The 24,231-nt window shown below is 38.5% G+C and overlaps 1 protein-coding gene across 1 annotated transcript; it reads left to right on the top strand.

The window, feature by feature from the left end:
• Window positions 1-916: 916 nt before the first annotated feature.
• Window positions 917-23,999, top strand: LOC124716982 (transmembrane protein 50B). Its single transcript, XM_047243586.1, has 4 exons — window positions 917-1,118; window positions 2,956-3,068; window positions 12,943-13,106; window positions 20,062-23,999. The coding sequence occupies exons 1-4, from the start codon at window positions 1,020-1,022 to the stop codon at window positions 20,166-20,168; spliced, it is 483 nt and encodes a 160-aa protein (XP_047099542.1). The 5' UTR covers window positions 917-1,019; the 3' UTR covers window positions 20,169-23,999.
• Window positions 24,000-24,231: the final 232 nt, after the last annotated feature.

Here is a 24,231-nt window from a genome sequence, read left to right as displayed (position 1 = left end):
TGGTGATGGAATGCTTGTGCATATTCACAATAGGTAATAAACGGACCAGAAGACGCAGCAGGTATCAGCCAACGCACTTCAAATCATTACGGTTTTATCTTTTATTTAATGTTTTAAACATCTACTGCTAATTAAACATATCAGATACTGCAATTTGCGGATGAGAAGCTAATGTCTGAATTGTATTCGGATATGACTACGCTATCTACTTGGTTCTGGTACGGAACCACAAAGACACTTTATTTTCAGTAATCGGAAGGCGAAATATTTCTCTATAGTCTGATTGCAGTTACTACTATCTATTTACTATAACGGCCGAAGTTCAACATGCGTCCGTATTATTTTACGTAAGATACGTTAACAGCAACACATAAATCAATGCAACAAAATAAGATAACGAATAACAAATATTATTTCTAGAAATTACCTGCTTCCAATTTAATCATGGGTAGCATCGTGAAAATACGCCTGTAATCAAACGGAAAAAACTCGAACTATATGTAAAATCACGTATAGCGAATTTAATGATGCAACAATGAACATCATTTGCTATACAGTTGCGCTCATTACATTCGTTCTCAGACGATAAATTGCATTATGACTTCCCCATTAAAAACCTCGTACACATATATTTTTATTTTGCGTTGCTTTTATGAAATCAAAAACACCAAAAAATGTGAAGTTAACATTTTCCTTTCTACGACACAGACTACTTCTTGCAACATATACGGGAAATTTGCGATAAATTAAAAGAGCGCAAGAGCAGTTGATAGTTTTGTACTGAATGACCTAATATGACACTAAATATTTTATCCCAGTTTTTATAATATTCAATACCAGCTATATAGATATTGGTTATAAAAACAGTTTATTATAGCAGATGCACAGCAGTATCAGTGCTTTGGTTGCTAGTAATATCTTTGACAGGTAAGTCACCGAAGTACGTGCTAAGGTGTTTTTATTGTGTTGGTTGTGTAACGAGGTTCGAAAGACGGAATTTAGGGCAGTGATAGCAGAAAATGGCTGGTTGCTTTGAAAATGTGCAGCTTCCTCCTTGCGTGTGGTTTGAAGGCGACGACAAACGGAATGCCGTGGCGTCTATAATAGCTGGTTTGCTGGTGAGTACCACTTTGTGTTAAGTGAAGGGAAAAAAATGCACCTTTTGACAGGTGTGCTGTAGTGTGACTTAATTTCCTGTGTACATCATATCACGAAGAACGTAAATTACAGGTAGATGTTGTATTGTACAGTTTATCGTATTTATTTGATTCAAAACCGATTGTAGTGCCGGTTAACATGCTGCTGTCAAAGTTTCATACTTAAAAAGTTGTGCTCCGATAAGAGGTATACCACATCAGAATTCGCGTAGAAATGAAAGCATGAACATATCACAAAGACCAAATGCAACCTCTACAACGATGATGAGGGATTAACATAGTACAGAAAGGGGTCAGATACTTGGATTCACATGCATTCAACAACTTTCCAGAACACACTGAATGCAAAGTAGATAATTTAGTGAAGTTTAAGTGAATTAAAGAACTTTGTTTGGTAATTGCTCCTACTCCATTGAAGAGTATCACCACAGAAAATCCTAACTTTGTTTTAGGTTAATATAGAGTTACAGTTTGCAGTGTAAAACAGCAATGTAAAGTCATTTCACTGTATTGTACTTAAAAATTAAATGTAGGTACATCTTTGACTTCTTTCCACATCTATGGAATATGACTAATGCAAGGTAACATGACCAGATTTTTGTTGGTATGCAAGTCTCTTCATTTCACACATAGTGAAATGATAGTTGCAACTGTGGAGTGCTCTCTGATGAGACAAGTAGGTGTCATATGATTTCCCCAAGGCGATTGAGGCAAGAGAAGGGGTAGTCTTGTAAACATTACAGACCCGTTTCGTTTTACATTCTCTTCCAACCCAAGACTGTTCTCTATCCGTTTCTTTTCCAACCCAAGACTGTTTTCTATCCATTATAAGTTGTTTGCCGAACTGTAATTTACTTCATTAAAGTAATCACTGCTGGAATATAACAAAACAATTATGTGCTTGTGAAGTTTATTTTAAGGAGTGTTGATGTAACATTGCTCGGCTCTCTAATATTGCTTGTTTGTGGTGCTGCAGTAAGCACACATTGCATCAAATCATTCTTTAAATATCATATAAATTATTGGAATTTGCGCAGCTGAATAAGTATTAAGGAGAAAAAACGACATTTTACTAATAACTATATTTGCACATTCAAGAACAAAAAAAAAATTTACAGCGAACACAACAGAATAATTAGCGCACACAAAGAGTGTTAGACAATGTCAAAGAGGTCTATTTTACACAGTGCACTTTGCGCCATCACACACGAAATATATTGTTCACACAATTCCAACATAAACAATGAAGTAATAAACTCTGATGGAATTTATTTTCCAGCTACCATAAAATTTTAGTTTATAAATGAGTTTGTGATTTATAAAAGTTCAAATAAAGAAATTATCTGCATCAGTCACTTCTCCACGGTGTGTTTCAAGACTTCATGCTCATATCTTCAAGTGGCACAGTGATATTATGTAACATATTTGCTAGCTGGAAGCAGCCAGTTGTTTGTTGTGGATTCATTTTGAATCCATTCCAGTGCTCAGAACTCTGTTGTTTGTCATAAATACAGATTTTTAGTTTGTCTTGCAGAACACAAACAAATAACATAAACAAACCAAATATTATGAAGCTGTCAAAAATGTAACATATTATTGCTCCTCCTGAAGATGGGCGTGTAAATTTGAACTGCTTCATGGGATGAAATAAGAAGTGTGACTGGCACAGATAATGTTTTATTTGGACTTTTATGGTCATACACAGTCACTGTTCCTACAATGGTCCAACATGGATGACATAACGTTAGTGTATATATTTGCTATTGTCACACTGAAAGTTATTTTTCTTTGTTCCCAGTTCTTTGCTGGCTGGTGGTTCATTATTGATGTGGCTGCTGCATATCCTGACAACGCTCAGTTCAACAAGGCATACCATGTCTGTGGTGTTTTTGGGACTATTTCATTATTCATGTAAGTTATTTGTATGATCCCCAGATCATAAACATACAGTTGATAGTGTGCTACATAAGCACTTTGTGAATTGCTGCAACTTGAATAACTGTCAAACAGTGTAGATCAGATTATTATTGACTTTTTCATGGTTGCAGTTGTGTGCTGCGTTCTGGAAACTTTGCTTAATTGTCGACTATACAGTAAATAATAGAAAGTACTAATTCTGAACTGTTATAACAAGCACTTATTAGGAACATTTATAACAATATTTCTGTTACAGTTTGTCTGTATTACTCAACACTTTAATTGTTCATACAGTTGACATGACATTACATCAACCATGTCTGGCGGTAAGAATGACAGTTCTACACAAATTTGACAAATTGCATCGATCATGTTAAACTCAGCTCCTACTTTCCTCACATGACACAATGAAAGCTTTTGATCAAGGCAGTCAGGTAGATGCAGAATTTCTTGATTTAGGAAAAGCATTTAACCCACTACCTTACCAACACTTATTGCCAAAAGTTCTGCCATATGAAATATCAAGTGAAATTTGTGACTAGATTGAGCAGTTTTTGGTAGGAACAACACAGCATGTTATCTTGGATGGAAGGGAAGTGTGTTTGAACCCTGGCTGTTCATGTTGCATATTAATTACCTTGAGGACAATATTAATAGTAACCTCAGACTTTTTGCAGCTGGTGCAGTTATCTGTAATGAAGTACTGTTTGAAATCGGTTGCGTAAATATTCAGTCATATCTTGGTAAGATTTCAAAGTGGTGAAAAGATTGCTTTAAATGTTCAGAAATGTAAAATTGCACACTTCACAAAACGAAAAACATAGGCCTAGTATCCTATGACTACAGGGTGGTCCATTGATAGTGACCAGGCCAAATATCTCACAAAATAAGCATCAGACAAAAAAACTACAAGGAATGAAACTCATCTAGCTTGAAGGGGGAAACCAGATAGCACTATGGTTGGGCCGCTAGATGGCACTGCCATAGGTCAAAAGGATATCAACTGGGCTTTTTTAAATAAGAACCCCCATTTTTTACTAATTTTCCTATAGTACGTAAAGAAATATGAATGTTTTAGTTGGACCACTTTTTCAGCTTTGTGATAGGTGGCGCTGTAATAGTTACAAACATATAAGTACGTGATATCAGGTAACATTCCGCCTGTGCGGACGGTATTTGCTTCGTGATACATTACCTGTGTTAAAATGGACCATTTACCAATTTGCGGGAAAGGTCGATATCGTGTTGATGTATGGCTATTGTTATCAAAATGCCCAACTGGCATGTGCTATGTATGCTGCTCAGTATCCTGGATGACATCGTCCCAAGTGTCCGGACCGTTCCCCGGATAGTTGTCATTTAAGGAAACGGAAAGTGTTCAGCCACATGTGAAATGTCAACCACGACCTGCAACAAATGATGCCCAAGTAGGTTTTTTAACTGCTGTCGCAGCTAATCCGTATATCAGTAGCAGACAAATTGCGCAAGAATCGGGAATCTCAAAAATGTCGGTGTTTAGAATGCTTCATCAACATCGATTGCAGCCGTACCATATTTCTATGCACCAGGAATTGCATGGCGACGACTTTAAATGCCGTGTACAGTTCTGCCACTGGGCACAAGAGAAATTACAGGACGACGAAGGATTTTTTGCACGCATTCTATTTAGCGACGAAGTTTCATTCACCAACAGCGGTAACGTAAACGGCATAATATACACTATTGGGCAACAGAAAATCCACGATGGGTGTGACAAGTGGAACATCAGCGACCTTGACGGGTTAATGTATAGTGCGGCATTATGGGAGGAAGGATAATTGGCCCCCATTTTATCGATGGCAATCTAAATGGTGCAGTGTATGCTGATTTCCTATGTAATGTTCTGCCCATCTTACTACTAGATGTTTCACTGCATAACAGAATGGCGATGTACTTCCAACATGATGGATGTCCGGCACATAGTTCGCGTGCGGTTGAAGCAGTATTAATAGCATATTTAATGACAGGTGGATTGGTCGTCGAAGCACCATACCATGGCCCACACGTTCACCGGATCTGACGTCCCCGGATTTCTTTCTGTTGGGAAAGTTGAATGATATTTGCTATTGTGATCCACCTACAACACCTGACAACATGCGTCAGCGCATTGTCAATGCATGTGTGAACGTTACGGAAGGCAGACTACTCACTGTTGAGAGGAATGTTGTTACATGTATTGCCAAATGCTTTGAGGTTGACGGACATAATTTTGAGCATTTATTGCATTAATGTGGTATTTACAGGTAATCGCGCTGTAACAGCAAGCGTTCTCAGAAATGATAAGTTCACGAAGGCACATGTATCACATGGGAATAACCGAAATAAAATGTTCAAACGTACCTACGTTCTGTATTTTAATTTAAAAAACCTACCTGTTACCAACTGTTCGTCTAAAATTGTTAGCCATACATTTGTGACTATTACAGCGCCATCTATCACAAAGCAAAAAAAGTGGTCCAACTAAACATTCATATTTCTTAACGTACTACACGAATATGTAATAAAAAATGGGTGTTCCTACTTTTAAAAAAACCAGTTGATATCCGTTTGACCTATGGCAGCACCATCTAGCGGGCCAACCATAGTGTCATATGGTTTCCCCCTTCAAGCTAGACAAGTTTTGTTCTTTGTAGTTTTTTTGTTTGACGCTTATTTCGTGAGATATTTGGCCCAGTCACGATCAGTGGACCACCCAGTATAATGTCAGTGAGTCACTATTGGAATCGGCGAACTCATACAAATACTAGGGTCTAACACTTTGTAGGGATATGAAATGGAATGATCACATAGGCTCAGATGTTGGTAAAGCAGGTGTTAAACTTAGGTTTATTGGTAGAATGCTGGGGAAGTGCAGTCAATTTACAAAGGAGATGGCCTACAAATTACTTGTGCAACCTATTCTAGAATACTGCTCAAGCGTGTGGAACCAATATTAAATAAGAGTAATGGGGATATTGAACGTGTGCAGAGAAGGGCAGTATGAATGGCCACAGGTTTGTTTTATCCATGGGAAAGTGTCAGAGGTACTGAAGAAACTGAACTGTCAGACTCTAAAAGACAGGTGTAAACTATCCCGTGGAAGTCTGCTAATAAAGTTTCAAGAACAAGTTTTAAATGATGATTCTATGAATTATAACAACACCGTGTGTATCACTCACATAGGGATCATGACAGGATTAGAATAATTACAACATACGCTCAGGCATCCAGTCACGCATTCTTTTCTCACTCCATTTGTGATTAGAACAGGAAGAAACCATAATAATTGGTGCAATGGGATGTACCCTGTGCCATGCACTTCACTTTGGTTTGCAGAGTATGGATGTAGATTTAGATAATTAAGCGTTGAATGTCTTCTGTGACGTTAGTACTATTGTCATGGCATGCCCCTTTTATTCGATGGTGTGCGCCACTAGTACAAGCTTGGGTACCACCACACAAGATAACTGCCAAGCCAACAGTGCATGCACCAACAGTAACAAATGCCTGAATAAAATCTAGACCTCTGGCACCTGTCATTGCTGTCATCTTGAGGAGTAAAAGTGTACACTGGTTGACGTGTTTAGGCAAGGAAGCAGTATTTGAGATTTTTTACAAATGTTTAACCAACTCGTAATTCCTCTCTCTCAAACCACACCATATGGAGAGAGAGGGAGAATTTTAGTTTTAGCAAATCAAAATTTACGAAGTAAATAAGTATTTTGTATTTATCCATAACCATTTTCCATGCAAAAATGAAGACATTGATTTTCTTGAATTACAGCGCCAAGTACCAAGAATCAAATTAAATGCTTAAGACAAAATGTACGTGGTTCTTTATGTAGAATCTGATTCTGCAATAAAAAATGGAGGTTACCATTTGAAATTTTAAAGTTGCCTCCTGCTAATTTTAGCACCAGCAGCTGCCCTCCTCGAAAATAATCAACTTTGGATTCTGCACATTTTTTCGTGTGGAGCTAATTTTTTTGAATTATTCTGGTTTGTCAACATAAAATTTACACCCTGTAGGCAATACATAAAAAATATTGAGGTTTTGTCAGTACACTTTTGTCACAAAAAAGCTGAATAACTCAGAATCAGAGTTTTGGCACTTACACTGGTAATGATTTCCATTCTTCATATAAGCTTACAGTGTTTTAAAAAAATAAAACATTGTGTCCTGCTGTGTGTAGGAGTCTGAAACTGTCAGCTGCACATCCTCATCTCACAAAAATTGTCAAGTGTTTAAGGCCTTTTTTATGCAGTCGAAGGCATTATATTCACATGGGGAGTGATCAGGGCTATAGGGGAAGTGCTTGAGCATTTCTCACTTGAACTGACATAATGTCTACATTACGAGATATGCAATATGGGCAAGCATTATCATGAAGTAGCTGCACACCTTGATGCTCCGTTCTGCAGTGGTGATTTTTGACAGACTTACTTCCCCATACACATTCTTCATTCTCCGGTGGATCTCAACTGGTGTTTGTCTTTCAGAGCAAAGAAAAGAATAACAGCACATTGGTCCTTTTTGAATGCATTTGGTAATAACATCACCATAGTTCACATTCCCACATTCACCGCACCAAGTGAGGAAGACACAAATACCACACTAATCCCGTGCCTGCACGTCAGGGCTTACATACCCACATTGAAGTCACACGGCATTGTGTGTGTACACAGCAGCAATGCTCTCAAACAGAAACTTTTTTGATAGCCTCATATATTAAATAAAACTGCACAGCACTAAGTACTATATATTTAGCTCTAGTGGATGAAGAATCATTGATCCTAGCACAAAGCTAACTTTGCAACTGGCTTATCTTGCGGAGAATATAATCGCTCAGTGATGCAGACAGTTGTTACCGATGAGGTGTCATGTTAAATGTTTCCAATGTTTCTCAAAGGTGTCAGCTGTACTGCCAACTGTGCCAGACTAAAATACAGGAAAATTTCTGATGTGTGTGGGAGTTTATTGTCTGCTCTTTTACTTTTCTAGCAACCTTAGCTACAAAGAGAAGTATTCTATACAATGTACAGCGTATTGGGGGGGGGGGGGAGGAGAGTTCTAGAGTTACTTATGCCAGATAGCTGTTCTCCACTGTTTTGAAAGATATTCCGAGTTTTTTTTTCGTACGTTGACTCAGACAGCTTGTTTGGTGTTTCATACTGCACCCAGTGCAAGTAGAAAACATTTTCTTTGCTTTATGAACAAGATTATTTTCTAAGTGTAATTTTGTGTTTATTCAGCAATGACAACAATAAAAAGTGAAGACAGTGCGGCACAGCTCTTGCCAATAGTATACAGAGTTATCTGTACTATTGAATAATCCAGTACAGAGGGAGAATTTGTTGCCTTCAATACAGTATGTTCTAGCTGAATTGTCTCCTCCTCTAAGAAAAGTTTCCTATCTGCAACTGTTTGTCCCTAAAGGTGTTCTTCAGTTTGTCTATCTGTTTAATCCTTGTGGTTCTCATCTGCTACATTCATCCACAAGGTTTTGGAACTCAGCAAATTAGCCCTTAATTTGCCAGAAGTTATTGTGTGAAACCACCTCATCTAAGTATACTTCCTAGCTTATCAAAAAGTGTGATATTGGAACTATATTGTTTAGTGGTAGCTGCTGATCTCTAATGGCTGCCTCCAGTACTCTTTTCTGGAATAGCACACATTTCCTGCCTTCCATTGTTTGACTGCTGTGACTTGTGGTTTGCTTGCAAGTTACTTGTTCATGATTATACATTTCAGAGCGCGTCAGTTTCTGTTGACAGTTTTGATATGTTTTTAAATTTACATTTTTTGTGCCACAAATCATTACTACCAATCAGGGTAAATGTGTGGTTTCTGTATGTAACCACTAGCAAGTAAGTGTCAAGTCATGCCATTTTCTCATATGGAACCCCTGAAGTGCAAAAACACAAATTCAGTCTTTATTAAGGCTTATTTGAATGTCTGTGTCAACAATTATTACAGGAAACATATTAGCTGCTAATGACTCATCAGTGCACCAGAAGAGTGACAGAAAACGTGTGTCCTGGGGATGCAGAGATCAGCCTTCTTTGAGATGTATGTATTGCACTTCACAAAATGGATGTCATAGACATTCAAGAAATGTTCAAAACAAAGTGTTGACTTGCACCATGAATACTGGATGAAAAATTGCATGCCACAGTGATCTCCAAGGTTCATGCCATCAAGATTGAAGGCGAACTCTGGGAGTTACAAATCGTGCAGGACATTCAGCTAGGCATCTACTCTTAAAGAACGCATATAGAATCATATTAGTGTAACAAAGTGATGAGAACTGATGGAATGTGAAACAGTCTGTCTTAGAGCTTATCATGAAACTGGCTAGCCTGTAAGGCATAGCTGCATATAGTGCAATAATGTTTTATAGGAATGAGAAAAATGAACATCCAGAGGCTGAATTTGTCCTGTGGTTCCATGTTGTATGAACTGCAATGTCACACCCTCTTCAGGAGGGAGAGTATGCTCTACAAGTTTATGATTTTTATACACAGACCAGGAATCAAGCAAAAGCATCTTATATTGACCAGCTATTGTCCAAAAGTAGTACTCATACTGTAATTGTAGTTCTTACACCCATTTTCCCAATCTTCCATACTATGACGTAAATATTCCCTACTGCCCTTGCAAGATCATGCACACGAGGAAGAATCGTTAGGGGCAAAGCACCTCCAACTTTTCACTCCACAATAAATAAGCTTCCAGTCTACTTACCATCCAGATTAACAATTGGCATAATTGTATTTGAGCGCATTAAGGCACTGATGTTAGTCGATCTGGATACAGATCTCTTGGTATCTCTGATTTCGAACGTCCTTTTATATGGATTTCATCTTGTAATCCCGATTGGTTGGAGTTGAAAACAAGTTCCTCACTGAACAATGGGATAAGCTCGTTTGTCCCATTTGCAAATATTTGGGCCGATTCCGCATTTTGCTGTGCATTCTCAAGTTGACGGTTTTTTGAAATTTCATTATCTTACGTCATTAAACTATGTAGCACTGTTTGAAGTTATGCAACCATCACTGCTTCCCTTGAAATCACTGCAATCTGTCACACACAATTGATGTGCATAATGTAGTAGGTCACTATCGTGCACATCCTGTAAATTGTATCAAGCATCAGTTAAATGTGCAAACACCAGTTTTTGTAACAAGTGCGCCTTTTCCTCCCTCGAATATCCGTGGTTATTGTTATGCACTACATGGTCATATTACTGCGGACTTGTTTGAAATCTGTTTGGAATTGTTTTTTTACTAGGCTGCGGATGTTCTTCAACGCATGTAATTATGTTTAGTATCCACTCCTTGGACAATGATTGCCCTTTACTACGTTTCACTGGACATGGGATTTGTGGCTCCCTGTCAGACAAGTATGGTGACCTACATGGCTCAACACCTGCTTCAGTATCACTTTCACTTGTTAAGCACGTATTGTCGTCACTGTACTCCTCAGCTACATTTTCCACATAGTCAAGCATACACATCATCACGCATTCTGCTGACTCATCTTGCAGAAATGATCTGCCACTTCATTCTCACTCTGTGAAAATCCTTGTGTTCCTTTCTGGTGAAATGTCAACTTCTGCTACTGTTGTAGATGTAATGCAATGTTTGCTCTGTGTATCATTGCCATTTCTGTGCTTTGTATCATAATCACTCACTATCACTGTAGCTGTGTCAAGTTACTCATCGACTAAGCAGTTCAACTATGCTCCGTAGCCTCATACTGGGCTCGACATTGGCTACCTCCAGTCCTGCTCTTTGTTGGCATTAGCAGCCAATATTACGCTTGCATGTTAGACGATATATGGAGCATTGAATGCCGTAAACATCATTGGCCTTTTGCGACCTCGTATTCGACAGGAATGTGTGTGTGCTGCTGTCCTGACAGCTGATGTGCTGTATCAGCTATTGGCTGAATTGTCAAGAGATCAGAATTCAGTAAGCTATGATAGTAACTCTGATGATTAAATGATGGCACTGCATTGTGTGCAAGTTTATTGATGTGACTGTTGTCAATGCCAGTATAAACTTCAGTGAAATTAATTCAGAAGATAGTAGTTCAGGGTTGCTGCCAATTCAGAGTTTGTGGGGTGTCATTCTGTTCACCAAAAACAGAAAATAAAGCACTAAACATCAGCTATTAACAAACCAAATGTTCCACTAGTGAAATGGGTAGATAAAACAGCATGTGTGCCTGAATAGCACAGTGTAGCTACCCATTGTACAGGAAGGCTGTCTGACATGGTCTGTTTCACTCTGCATGAGTAATAACCATTTTGCAGAGTACCACAAAAAGTGAACAATCACTAGCTATCAGTGGTTTTACTGTGAAATCAGATACAACAGAAATATGATAAAACACTTTTCTGTTTTAATTTAAGAGGGTTGACTGAAAAAATGCCTCCACCTTCGTAACTCTTCAACAGTTGGCAGCCTTGGTATGCGACAGGTACTGTCTTGTTCCATAACCTCTTCTCTACAGCTCCAGTTGGCGGGAAGCCTTAGCGTCAAACGGTTGTGTTGTTACAGTGTAAAGTATGGAATCCTGCACAGACAGTTGGTCATTGAGATTTAAGCATTGTGCAGTCATTGAATGCTTGATAGCAGAAGGTGTCATCCCAAAGGAGATTCATCAGAGAATGAAAGCAGTTTATGGTGATTGTGTTGATGTGAGTATTGTGCGTCGTTGGGTGAGTACGTTTAAAGATGTTGAGGTGGGAAACCTGCGTGACAGTTTGACATCCTGTGACAGCAACCATAGAGTTTAACAAGCAAAATGTTGACCTTTTTATTCAGGACGATCGTTGTATCAATCAAAGAGAAATTGCAAGTGCATCAGCATTTCACAGGAATGTGTGGGTCACATAATTGCTTTTCTTGGCTATCGGAAGATCTGTGCACGACGGGTACCCCGGATGCTGACTCCTGAAATGAAAGTGCACAGACTTTAAATTTGCAAGGAACTCCCCTTGCGTTACGAGAATTAAGTGACGACTTTCTCCATTCAGTTGCGATAGGAGAAGAAACGTGGGTACACCATTACGACCTGGAGACGAAACGTCAGTCTATGGAATATCAACACAGACTCCTCCAGAAAAAGCAATTCAAGACACAGCCCTCAGCTGGAAAAATCATGGCCACAGTGTTCTGAGATGCAGATGGTGTTATCGACGTTGATTTCTGTGATCGTGGAACAATAATAAATTCAGAGCGTTACAACACAACACTGCGAACTCTGAAATGACGGCTAACGCGGGTCCGAAAGGAAAAGGGAAATGTTTTCCTGCAGCATGACAATGCCAGACCACACATTTCACGTGCCACCACAGCAGAACTTCAGAGACTGAATCTCACCACTGTACAGCATCCTCCATACAGTCCAGATTTAGCACTGTCTGACATCCATCTGTTTCCAATAATGAAAGACGATCTGCAGTGACATCATTATGCTTCTGATGAAGACGTTGAGAGAAAGAACTGTGGAGACCGTGGTTGTGGAAACAGTGTGTAGACTTCTTCCATGACGGCTTCAGAAAATTTGTTCATCATTGGCAGAAATGTAGCCAATGAGCTAGTGATTATGTGGAAAAGTGAATATTGGTAATTAAAGACCACATACTAAGGATTATTTCTGCATTTTATTTATTAAAATATTCCCATCCAAACACAATTAATGAAGGTGGAGGCATTACTTTTCATTCAACCCTTGTATGATGTGTTGGATGTTATTGAATGTTACGTTAAGAAAATAATAATTCTATTAAAGATTCTATTGCTTGTGAAGGAGGACTGAGGTGTACAGTTTGTATTCCAGGATAAACTCTGTATCAAATGCTCTCGTACGTGGAGATGGCTACTCAGGAGGTTGCTTTGGTCCAAGAGGAGCACGCGCCTGGCTCTTCCTTGGCTTTGTTATGGGATTCGGTGCTGTCATTGCCTCTTGCTGGATCCTGTTTGCAGAATACGTCACCAATAAAAGTAAGTTGACAAAACATCTGTAAAACAAAGTAATATTATAAGCGTTAATATATTTAACACAGGGTTCGTAATCTGGCCAAGAACTTGACTGCTCATTGATATGAAATATAATGTAGTATAATTATATGTTGTTATGGACAGGTGTGTAGTTAGGAACTGGAAAGTAATAGTTTAGCTTACAGATTTGTATTCTGCTTCAGAGGAGGTAGTGTCGTGGCATTTCTTCCTGGTTGGGATAGAGGTTGAGTTGGGTGGAGCAAATGAGATGAGATGAACAGTGGTTTGTCTTAAAGTGTGTAGGAAGGAAATACAGGTTGTATAAAAAAAAAATCATCTGATTTGGGACATCTATATTTCTGGAACTAATAAACATTTACAACGAATTTTGTTTTTTATGAACAGGAAACATAAAACTCCCCCCCCCCCCCCTCCTCCTCCAATAGATGTTCAATATGCCCCCCCTTGAAATACACGGCATATGTCAATGCGGTATTAAAGTTGTTCACACACTGGATTGAGCATGTCTTGAGTTACCGCTTCCACACGTGCTGTTATATGATGTCTCAGTTCATTCATTGTCGTTGGTAATGGAAGCTCATAAACAGAATCTTTTATAAATCTCTAAGAGAAATAATCGCATACAGTCAGGTCCGGTGACCTTGGAGGCCAGTAATGTAAAACTGAATCATTTAGTGAAATGCGACCAATCCAATGTTCAGTAATTCTTTGATTTAAAAATTCCTGCACTTTCAGATACCAGTGTGGTGGTGCCGCCCCACCATGTCATAAATGAAGTCGTTCGAATCAGTCTCCAGCTGTGGCAAAAGAAAGTTCTCAAGCATATAGAGATATGTGCTTCCTGTAAAGTGTTCTTGGGAAAGGAAAATGGTCCATACACACATTCCTGTGGAACTGCACAAAACACATTAAATTTTGGAGAGTCCCTCTCATGTCGTACAACTTCATGTGGTTGTTCCGTACCCCATATTCCCACATTGATGGTTCACTGTTCCATTTAAATGGAGTGTTGCCTCGTTACTAAACTCTTAAGTGTGGAAGAAAACTGTCTTCCTCCATCTTGCCAAGAACGAAATTACAGAACTCCACACTTCATTGTTTGTCTCCTTCAGAAAGAGCTTGTAACAGCCAAATTTTGTATGGTTTCATGAGTTAACGCCAACACAACACATGCCAGATGGACATCAGGGGCATATTGAGCTGTCGAGCTGCATGGCGAATGGATATCTACAGATTCCTTGTGAAACTATGGCGGATGCATTCGACGTCTGTTTCAGTCACTCAGGAATGGCCCGGTGATTTGCCTTTACACAAACAACCTGTTTCTCGGAATTGTTAATGCCATCGTCTAATGCTCTGTGCTGTAGGAAGGTCAACAACATACCTGGTATGAAAGTTATGCTGAACAGTTATTACTGACCTACATGCGCAAAATGTAGAAAACAAAACGCTTTCTGTTGTCCCAACACCATTTTTACCAGAACTGAAATGGGTGCACACTGTTGCTACCTAGCGGGAACCACGTAAAACTCGAGAGTTTGCTATTTCCAACAGTACATTTCTCATGCATATATCACAAATAACATAATATTTATATTTTTAATTCGGATGATTCTTTTTGATACACGTTGTATTGTGTCAGGGATATCTCTTCAAGTGCAGCCAAGGCAGTAGGTTTTTCACATGTTGATATACAGGCAGGAGTTAGTGAAGCACAATAGAGTAGAGGAACATGGAGGTTACTGAGACAACATATGTAAAGGCTGTTAGGGGCACCAATTTTAGTGCGCAGGACTCATAGATGACACAGAAATAGAAATTGAAGGCAACAAAGCAAAAGCAGAATGCTGAAATCTGTTTTAAAATGTTCCTTTACAAAGCAAAACCCAGGAGTAATAGCCCAGTTTAATATTCACTCCACTGCAAAGATAAGTGAAATAGGTATTAATGTCAATGGCATTGAGAAACAGCTAAAGTATATAAAACTGAACAGGGCCCATGGGAATCCTTGTCAGATTGTATACTCAATTTGCAGCTACGTTAACCCCTCCTGTAGCCATATCATAGTGTAGATCCCTCAAGCAAAAATCTGTACTCAGTAGTTGTACCTCGAGCAAAATGGCTGACGGCCAGTACGGTTTCTGAAAACATTTGTCATGTGAAACCCACCTTGTGGTTTACTCATAATGTCCTGAAAGCCCTGATTCAAAGCAAAACTATTCCATGTGTCTGGAAGCAGCACATGCTTCTGAACAGAAACAAAATGTGTTTTAATTTCATCCTCTTCGACGTCTTGATAATGTACTCCAACCAGCACAGCCCACTGTACATTCAGTGGTGACAGTACAGGATAACTGCTTATATGGCTGAGCCTGTCTGTTAAGTCGTTGAAGTACAGCTTTCCTTGCCTTCTGCCACAGGCAGGTATGCTGGATCCATTGCTGTTCATATTGTATGTTAATGATGTGCCACACATCATTAATAGCAATCTTAGAATTTTCGTAGATGGTGCAGTTACCTATAATGAAGTACTGTCAAATAATGGAAAGTCGAGGTTGGAATATAAAAAATATTAAGAAAAGGATAGATTGCAACTCACGATAAAGGTGACATGTTGAGCTGCAGGACGACACACTCAGCTTGCGGTCAAAGCCTTCTTCAGGAAAGACAACACACACACACACACACACACACACACACACACACACACACACACATTCATTTAAGCAAGCACACGTCACGCAAATGTGGTCACTATCTCTGGCTTCTCCAACCAGAACACGTTCCAGTCGGGACTGCTAGAGATGGTGGTCGTATGTGCTTGAGGTGAGTGTGCTTTTTTTAGTGTGGGGGGGAGGGGGGGGGGGGTGCGCGCGTGCCCACCTTTTTCTGAAGAAGGCTTTGGCTGAAAGCTGAAGTACTGTCAAAGCTTCACCAATGTCCATCAGATCTTGATAAAACAAATAAGTACTTGAAACAGTTATAAAGAACCAAGACAACAAAACTTCACTGTCAATGCACATTTATTTTTGTAAAATGCACTATTGATGGTCAGTGTTCTTTTAGCAGAATCTTTCAATTTTACAAAATAATGCAGCATTTTTTAAAGACTTCACAAAATGCAGCCTGTTTCTAGTATGACAGTACTGTTTTTGAAGATATCAGACAGAACAGTGACTCTAGCAACATTTGTGAAAGAATGATCAGCAAGGACTTACTGTGGCATGGCCCACTGCGCCTACTGAAAGAATCTTGTAAGATGATGTGTATGGAATATTGAAATAAAAACCAATTACATATTCAGTGACAATACAAAAGATATGAATGATAGGTGGTTATTCACAATCGGTAATGAAGTTATTGTGATCACCTGTGTATTCTTCAAATCAAATGGTATTAATATTAGGTTATGTTTTCAGGAGTAAGGAGTCTTTGGAAGTGTGCAGTTTTTCCTGCATTTTCTGATAAAGCTCGTCAAGAACATTCTAGAAACAAAAATTTTATATTTGAGATTTAACTAAAATGTTTTATGCTGATAAGAATGTCTAGATTTGAATATAGACAAAATTAGGGCTACAAGACAGTAAAATTTGATTTTTGAAAGATTTACATTCTAGAATTTGAATAACTGCAACAACTTCTTTCACTAATTTATTGAATTAAGAAATTCTGGAAGAGGGCATATTAGAGAAATATAGTTTTCAAATGAGGTATAGGTATGTCAGTCATAAAACAAATACTTACTTCTGTAGCTGTATTTTTAAGACCATCTAGTTTCAAAGAATTTTACATTTTGAAAATTTCGTTAAATAAAATTTTTTTGTGTAAAATATTAAGTTTTCTGTTGTCAGCCAAGTCTGTCATACTGATCAATAAGGATTATGAAAGCACAGAATGTAAAAGGATTTTTGTATTTTGTGTACTTGTGGTATATGAATTGGTTGAGGAAAAGAAAGTGAAAGGAATACCATTTGCATTAGGAGTGATGTCAAGCAAGTGAAACTAGTCCATCTTGAACAAATGTTGTCCATGCACGTTAATATGACCACCTGTCAATAGGTTGAATAATCATATTTTGCAGTGCAGACAGCTGCCAGATACGCAAACGGGGTCTGAGGTTCTGGAAGGTACTAACAGGGATGTGGAGCCATCAAGGTGGTCCCATGGATTCTCAGTTGGGTTTACATCTGGAAAGTTTGGTGGCCAGGGGAATACAGTAAACTCATCCTGGAGCTCTTCGAACAACACACGTACACATGAATTGTCCTGCTGGTAGGTGCACTTGTGCCGAGGAAAAACATATTGCTTTCATGGGTGGACAATTTCATACTTGTGTTGCTCCAGTGTGCCATTCAGAATGATGATATCACCCAAGGAATGACATGAAAATGTTTCCCAGACCATAATGCTCCATGCTCTAATGATCATTGCAGAGTATTTGCTTTCTATCCAATGGAGCATAAAACGTGATTCATCTGACGAGGCCACCTATTACCACTCAGTGGACTTAAGTTACAGTACTGGCATGCAAAATCCAGCCTTCATTGTCAATGAACAGCAGTCAGCATGGGTGCAAGAACCAGGCACTTGCTGCAGATGCTCACACGCATCAACATTTGCAGAATGGACAGTGCGGAGAGACAGTTGGTAGCCCCTCGGTTCATCTGGGTGGTCAGTTGCTCAACACTTGCATGCTATTCACTCGTACACATTTTTGCAGCCGTAGTCACCTCTGTCTATGGCCCGTGGTGCACCGTAGCTGCCTCAGTGCCACTTTTGGATAGTGTCATTTTGCCATCCACAGTGCTATTTAGCTACAGCGACACGAGAACAGTTATATCCTAAGAAATTTTGGTCTTATGTCAAAGCGGTAGGTGGATCAAAACAAAATGTCCAGACACTCTGTGACCAAAATGCTACTGAAACAGAGGATGACAGACTAAAGGCCGAAATACTAAATGTCTTTTTCCGAAGCTGTTTCACAGAGGAAGACTGCACTGTAGTTCCTTCTGTAGATTGTCGCACAGATGACAAAATGGTAGATATCGAAATAGACGACAGAGGGATAGACAAACAATTAAAATCACTCAAAAGAGAAAAGGCCGCTGGACCTGATAGGATACCAGTTCGATTTTACACAGAGTACGCGAAAGAACTTGCCCCCCTTCTTTCAGCAATGTACTGTAGGTCTCTAGAAGAGCGTAGCGTTCCAAAAGATTGGAAAAGGGCACAGGTCATCCCCGTTTTCAAGAAGGGACGTCGAACAGATGTGCAGAACTATAGACCTATATCTCTAATGTTGATCAGTTGTAGAATTTTGGAACACGTATTATGTTTGAGTATAATTACCTTTCTGGAGACCAGAAATCTTCTCTGGAGGAATCAGCATGGGTTTCGAAAAAGACGATCGTGTGAAACCCAGCTCGCGCTATTCATCCACGAGACTCAGAGGGCCATGGACACGGGTTCCCAGGGAGATGCCGTGTTTCTTGACTTCCGCCAGGCATTTGATACAGTTCCCCACAGTTGTTTAATGAACAAAGTAAGAGCATATGGACTATCAGACCAATTGTGTGATTGGATTGAAGAGTTCCTAGATAACAGAACACAGCATGTCATTCTCAATGGAGAGAAGTCTTCCGAAGTAAGAGTGATTTCAGGTGTGCCGCAGGGGAGTGTCATAGGACCGTTGCTATTCACAATATACATAAATGACCTTGTGGATAACATCGGAAGTTCACTGAGCCTTTTGTGGATGATGCTGTGGTATATCGAGAGGTTGTAACAATGGAAAATTGTACTGAAATGCAGGAGGATCTGCAGCAAATTGACGCATGGTGCAGGGAATGGCAGTTGAATCTCAATGTAGACAAGTGTAATGTGCTGCGAATACATAGAAAGAAAGATCCTTTATCATTTAGCTACAATATAGCAGGTCAGCAACTGGAAGCAGTTAATTCCATAAATTATCTGGGAGTACGCATTAGGAGTGATTTACATTGGAATGATCATATAAAGTTGATCGTCGGTAAAGCAGATGCCAGACTGAGATTCATTGGAAGAATCCTAAGGAAATGAAATCCGAAAACAAAGGTAGTAGGTTACAGTACGCTTGTTCGCCCATTGCTTGAATACTGCTCAGCGATGTGGGACCCGTACCAGATAGGGTTGATAGAAGAGATAGAGAAGAACCAATGGAGAGCAGCGCACTTCGTTACAGGATCATTTAGTAATCGCAAAAGCGTTACGGAGATGATAGATAAACTCCAGTGGAAGACTCTGCAGGAGAGACGCTCGGTACGGGCTTTTGTTGAAGTTTGGAGAACATACCTTCACTGAGGAGTCAAGCAGTATATTGCTCCCTCCTACTTATGTCTCGCAGAGAGACCATGAGGATACAATCAGAGAGATTAGAGCCCACACAGAAGCATATCGACAATCCTTCCTTCCACGAACAATACGAGACTGGAATATAAGGGAGAACCGGTAGAGGTACTCAAGGTACCCTCTGCCACACACCGTCAGGTGGCTTGCGGAGTGTAGATGTAGATGTAGAATAAACATAGCCATATCAGAAGTGCTTCCACCTTTGGCCCAAATGCCAATGATCGTACCCCTTTGGATGTCAGATAAATCACTCTGTTTCCAACTGCACTGTCTTCTGTGTGCCACTTTATAGACAATCCACAGCTGGTGTTGTCACCTGCTGTGTGTCGGTGGTTCATTAATGTGACTTGAAAGTGTAACTTGTCAACAGTAGTGTATATGTATATATTTTTATATTTCAGTTTCAAACCAAACTTATGCCTATAGAAATACATATTAATTTTATTTTGACTCATGATCATATTTTGTGACAGTTTTTTTGTGAAGATTGATAAAGCAATTGTATAATTTTTTTATTTTGTTGTGACAATGTTTTTTTCTTGATTTTCAGGCCAAGAAAGGTCATATCCAGGTGTTGGTCTTTTTCTACAGAATGCATTTATTTTCATCGGCTCCCTTGTATTTAAGTTTGGTAGAGTCGAAGACCACTGGAACTGAACTACGTACTGTGATATATAAAACTAGAGGTTTACTAGACATTTTTCAAGTTGCCGCTTTTATATGCTGTTAGGTACGTGGTTTAAAGAAATTTTCACAGAGACTGGAGGATTTATCTCCTTGATGTACAGCACTGGAAAATTGTATCATAATCACATCATTCGGCTCTGAGTATTGTTAGTGGCAGATTGCAGAAGCAGCATGGAAGCAGTAACCTGTTGTCTGAACATGGAAGTGTGTGTCTAAAACCAAGCACCTGTTTGTGTAATTTTTCATCTGTTAGAGTGAAATGATTTTTTTTATTTCAATTATGAAAACTTTGAAGTTGCTGCTCTTGATGTCTAGGCAATCATGTCAGTGTTAAAAATTTTCACAATAATTAAACTAAAGTGTTTGTAAACATTTCATACATAGAAGCTGTAACCCTGATAATGAAGTTTTTTATGATAAAATAAATTGCTTTGTCTGCTTTGTATAATTCAGTTTTAAATATTGATATACTGTATCACTTTTTCTGTAAACACCCATGAAATATGTGCCTCTGCTTCTAGAGTACCACAAGAAAGTAAAGAGCAAGTAACATAGACTCTTGCTATTAGCTAAAGTTTTTTTCTGTACATAAGGTACGCTGGCTAAAGTATACTCTGTGTTTATCCTTCTTTGTGTGTGTGTGTGTGTGTGTGTGTGTGTGTGTGTGTGTGTGTGTGTGTGTGTGTGTGTGTTGTATAGATAATAGAATCAGTTGATGCAGGAAACATGCTTCTGTCTTTCTGATAATTTCAGCCGCAGCCTCTCAAAAGTTTAGTATGATGAACAAAACTTCAGAACACTTGCCTGTTGTCTGATATTAGGTCTGTTGTATGCATTTTTTAAGGGAGCTTTGATGACTACTTTGTTATAGCCCTAGTATGTGAAGAACAAAAATTTCAATTCTTAAGTTACCAGTCATTTCTTGTGACAATCCATGCATCATAACATGTCGTGGAATCACATGTATTCATTTAGTTTAAAATCCAGTTCTAGATGGGCCTTATGTACTAACATACTCCAGTTGGTTCAAAAATTGAAACCAGATGAGATGATGCATTGGATGAGATGTTGGACACACATGTAGGGAAGGGTATTATTTCTTTACTTTGAAAAGTTTTTGGATGTATCAAAATCCCTTCAACAACTCATAAGCCAACTTATGTCGTCATCTTTGTCTACCTGTGCCTGAACCTCTAAATATCCTGTTTTTGGAACAGTAGCAATTTTAAAAATTACATCAGAGAAAAGAAATTCTTTCTTATGCTGTATCTAGCAAGCTAATACAAGCTGTTCATATTTGTGTACATCATACTCAGTCTGGAATCTCTCAGCATTTCATATGATTACTAGTGTGTTGGAAAAGGGATACACAGCTATCTGTGATGTTTGTGTTGTTAAATTGGTCACACATTTATCAGAATTTTCTACGAATGCACAATCTTGCCGCAATATCTTCTCATGCTTCCAGCAGCATCAAGTGCCTGTACATCCACGAGCTTTCAACAGTGCTCCTCGGCCATTGTTAAATGGCAGCTGACTGTGAGGTTGCTTGCCTTGTTTTGTATAGCCATCGCATCAGATGTCACGTCACAAATACTCAGTTCATCGTCATACAAGGCATTGTTTTTATCCTGTGCCTGCCACACCTGTTGTAACCTTACGGTGGCTGTGTCCATGGTGTATTCAGCTGCAAACCATTGTCTTTATTGATGGTTATATATTTCTATATCAATAACTTCTTGTGTTACAGTTTCTACAAACCATTAGGCTTCATTAAAAGTGTCATTAAATGCAATTTTATGTCCATGTGTGTTCAACTGGGTAGCTAATTTCTCTGGGTAGCATAGTCACAAACACTTAGTGTTCAAACATGTTGTTCCATTGTGTGCAAGGTCTATCTGACATAATACTGTCAGTACTCAGTGTATTTTAAAATGTCTTGCTATCGTCTATGGGTGTCAGAAGTGAACATGTAAACATTTGATGCGTTTGGGAGCCCACAGACTTTATTTGGGAGGATCTTGTATTAGAAATCGTTGACCATATATTTGTTTCAAACTTCGTGTACATAACCATCTGTGAAAGTCTGCATATTAGCTTTGTTTATGTGTTTACATTGACCATTCTTAAATCGGATATAATAAGAGTGTGGATTTTCTCAATGAAAATAGTCATGAATGAGATACAAAATAATTTCATATGTGAATAGCAAATTTTTGTAAGACTTTTGTCCTGTATTTAACAAATCTCTTCATATACCTTTTTGCCAAGATGTATATATTAATTTAGTAATTATTTGTAATGCACCACATTTTGAAGTATATGGTGAAACATTGTTGACTATACATAAATGGAATAGGAATGTGTACTGACGTACATTCCAAAAGTTGGTGCAATAACACTGTCTGGTGTCTGACAACTGCTCAGTTTGCATATAAACAAAAGATTGCTTTGTTGTTGAGGTTTAACCCTCAAGCAGGCGTGCCTACGTATAAGGGGCGCCATTCACAATAACATTGTCTTGTACTACTCCATTGCTGTTTTACAATTGAGAGCCCATTATCTATTCCTTCATTATTACTTCAGATAACACACTGCTAAGTCATGCTGTCGTATGTGAGCAGCAATAATATACAATAAACGGCAAGCTAGGTGAGAACAAAAAAATTATGATCCATGCAAGAAAATGACGCAGGTTCTAAAGCAGGTGGCACAATCTCGCACTGAGGAATTTGTAATCGAATAAGTGTTTGGTTCGGACCTGATGCAACTACGTTTTTTAATGACTTGGGTGGGTCATTACTGTAACACTTGTGCATGGCAGCGGAGTGAAATGATGACAGTTTTTTATTTTAGTTTAATTAAGCAGTGATTTAGCTCATAGAATGTAGGTTTATTTTTTTGTTGTTTAGTTAAACTAAGGTAAAACTCTGATTTTGCTCATTGCTGTGGCAACATGAAGACCACTATCCTTTACATGTACAAAGTACATCATGTTCCCCCTCATGTGGTAATAACAGTGCACCCACTCAAGGATTAAGTAGTTAGTGATATCATAGCCAACCATCGTAACACGTACTTCTGCTTTAGGTATTTTGGTATAATTTTGTTAAGAACTCAAACTATGGAAAGCCCAGGTTGGAATACCAATGGCATTATAGAAAGGAAAGGTTTCTATAAAACTTTTTATTTTGAATATTCATGGGCTAAAAATTGTGTGTTCTCTTATTCTTATTTATTTTGTGATTCTTCAGTTGGATGTTGGCAATAATACATCAAATCATAGTCACCTGGTAGTGCCTTTATTGATGTAACATGCAATAATGTAAATTGTTTTTCTTTGATGCAACATTGAGATAAAATAATGATCTATATGTATAACATACTTAATGCTTGTTCACATGCACAAGAAGGCTATTTGTCAAGTGTATTAGAAATGCTTACGAAATATCTGAATTATGGCACCAGACACTCGTCATCTTTCTTGATTTTCGTAGGGAACAGGAGAAAGAAGATATATATATTGTGCTGAAGGTTTTCATTATGAGAAGTCGTATCGTGGACGGTTATGATTACTCTAGAGCTGTTTATAGCAATTAGTTTGTGATAAGTCTAAAACATATTAATTAGTAATAGTGAAGATGGCTTTCTGTTGTAAATTAATCAGAATGTTTGAAGTATTATGTTTTTCAGAAGTGTGCACATTCTCAAATCTTCTAAAGTTAATTTTGTTAGAATATTGTGATAAAGTTATGAATAATATATTCAATAATAAAACTAATTATTTCAGTTGCTTGTTAATTCCTTCTTTTGCTAACACTTTTAATATATCCCCTCTGTTCTCCACATACTTATTTTTTTCTATGAACTGAACAAGAGTTAGCATTACATCACAGGTAAAGTTCACAAGAACAGGATAGATTATTGTTGAGGTTGCACCCGCCAGTTTGTTGTCGCTTGCAAGACGTCAGGAAATATTTACCTCTCCCGTCTTTTGTTTCCCTCAAACACCATTTACATCCTTTTTTTCTTT

Source organism: Schistocerca piceifrons, chromosome 9, assembly GCF_021461385.2.
Source record: "Schistocerca piceifrons isolate TAMUIC-IGC-003096 chromosome 9, iqSchPice1.1, whole genome shotgun sequence".
Classification (NCBI taxonomy): domain Eukaryota; kingdom Metazoa; phylum Arthropoda; class Insecta; order Orthoptera; family Acrididae; genus Schistocerca; species Schistocerca piceifrons.
Note: the sequence above shows the minus strand (reverse complement) of the source record. Positions and strands in the feature narration are given on the sequence as shown.

Excerpts from the sequence above, each read along its gene's own strand:
- LOC124716982 (XM_047243586.1), top strand. The coding sequence starts at position 1,020 with ATGGCTGGTTGCTTTGAAAATGTGCAGCTTCCTCCTTGCGTGTGGTTT. Across the intron at positions 1,119-2,955 it reads CTATAATAGCTGGTTTGCTG|TTCTTTGCTGGCTGGTGGTT; the intron begins GTGAGTACCACT and ends CTTTGTTCCCAG. Across the intron at positions 3,069-12,942 it reads GGGACTATTTCATTATTCAT|GATAAACTCTGTATCAAATG; the intron begins GTAAGTTATTTG and ends TTTGTATTCCAG.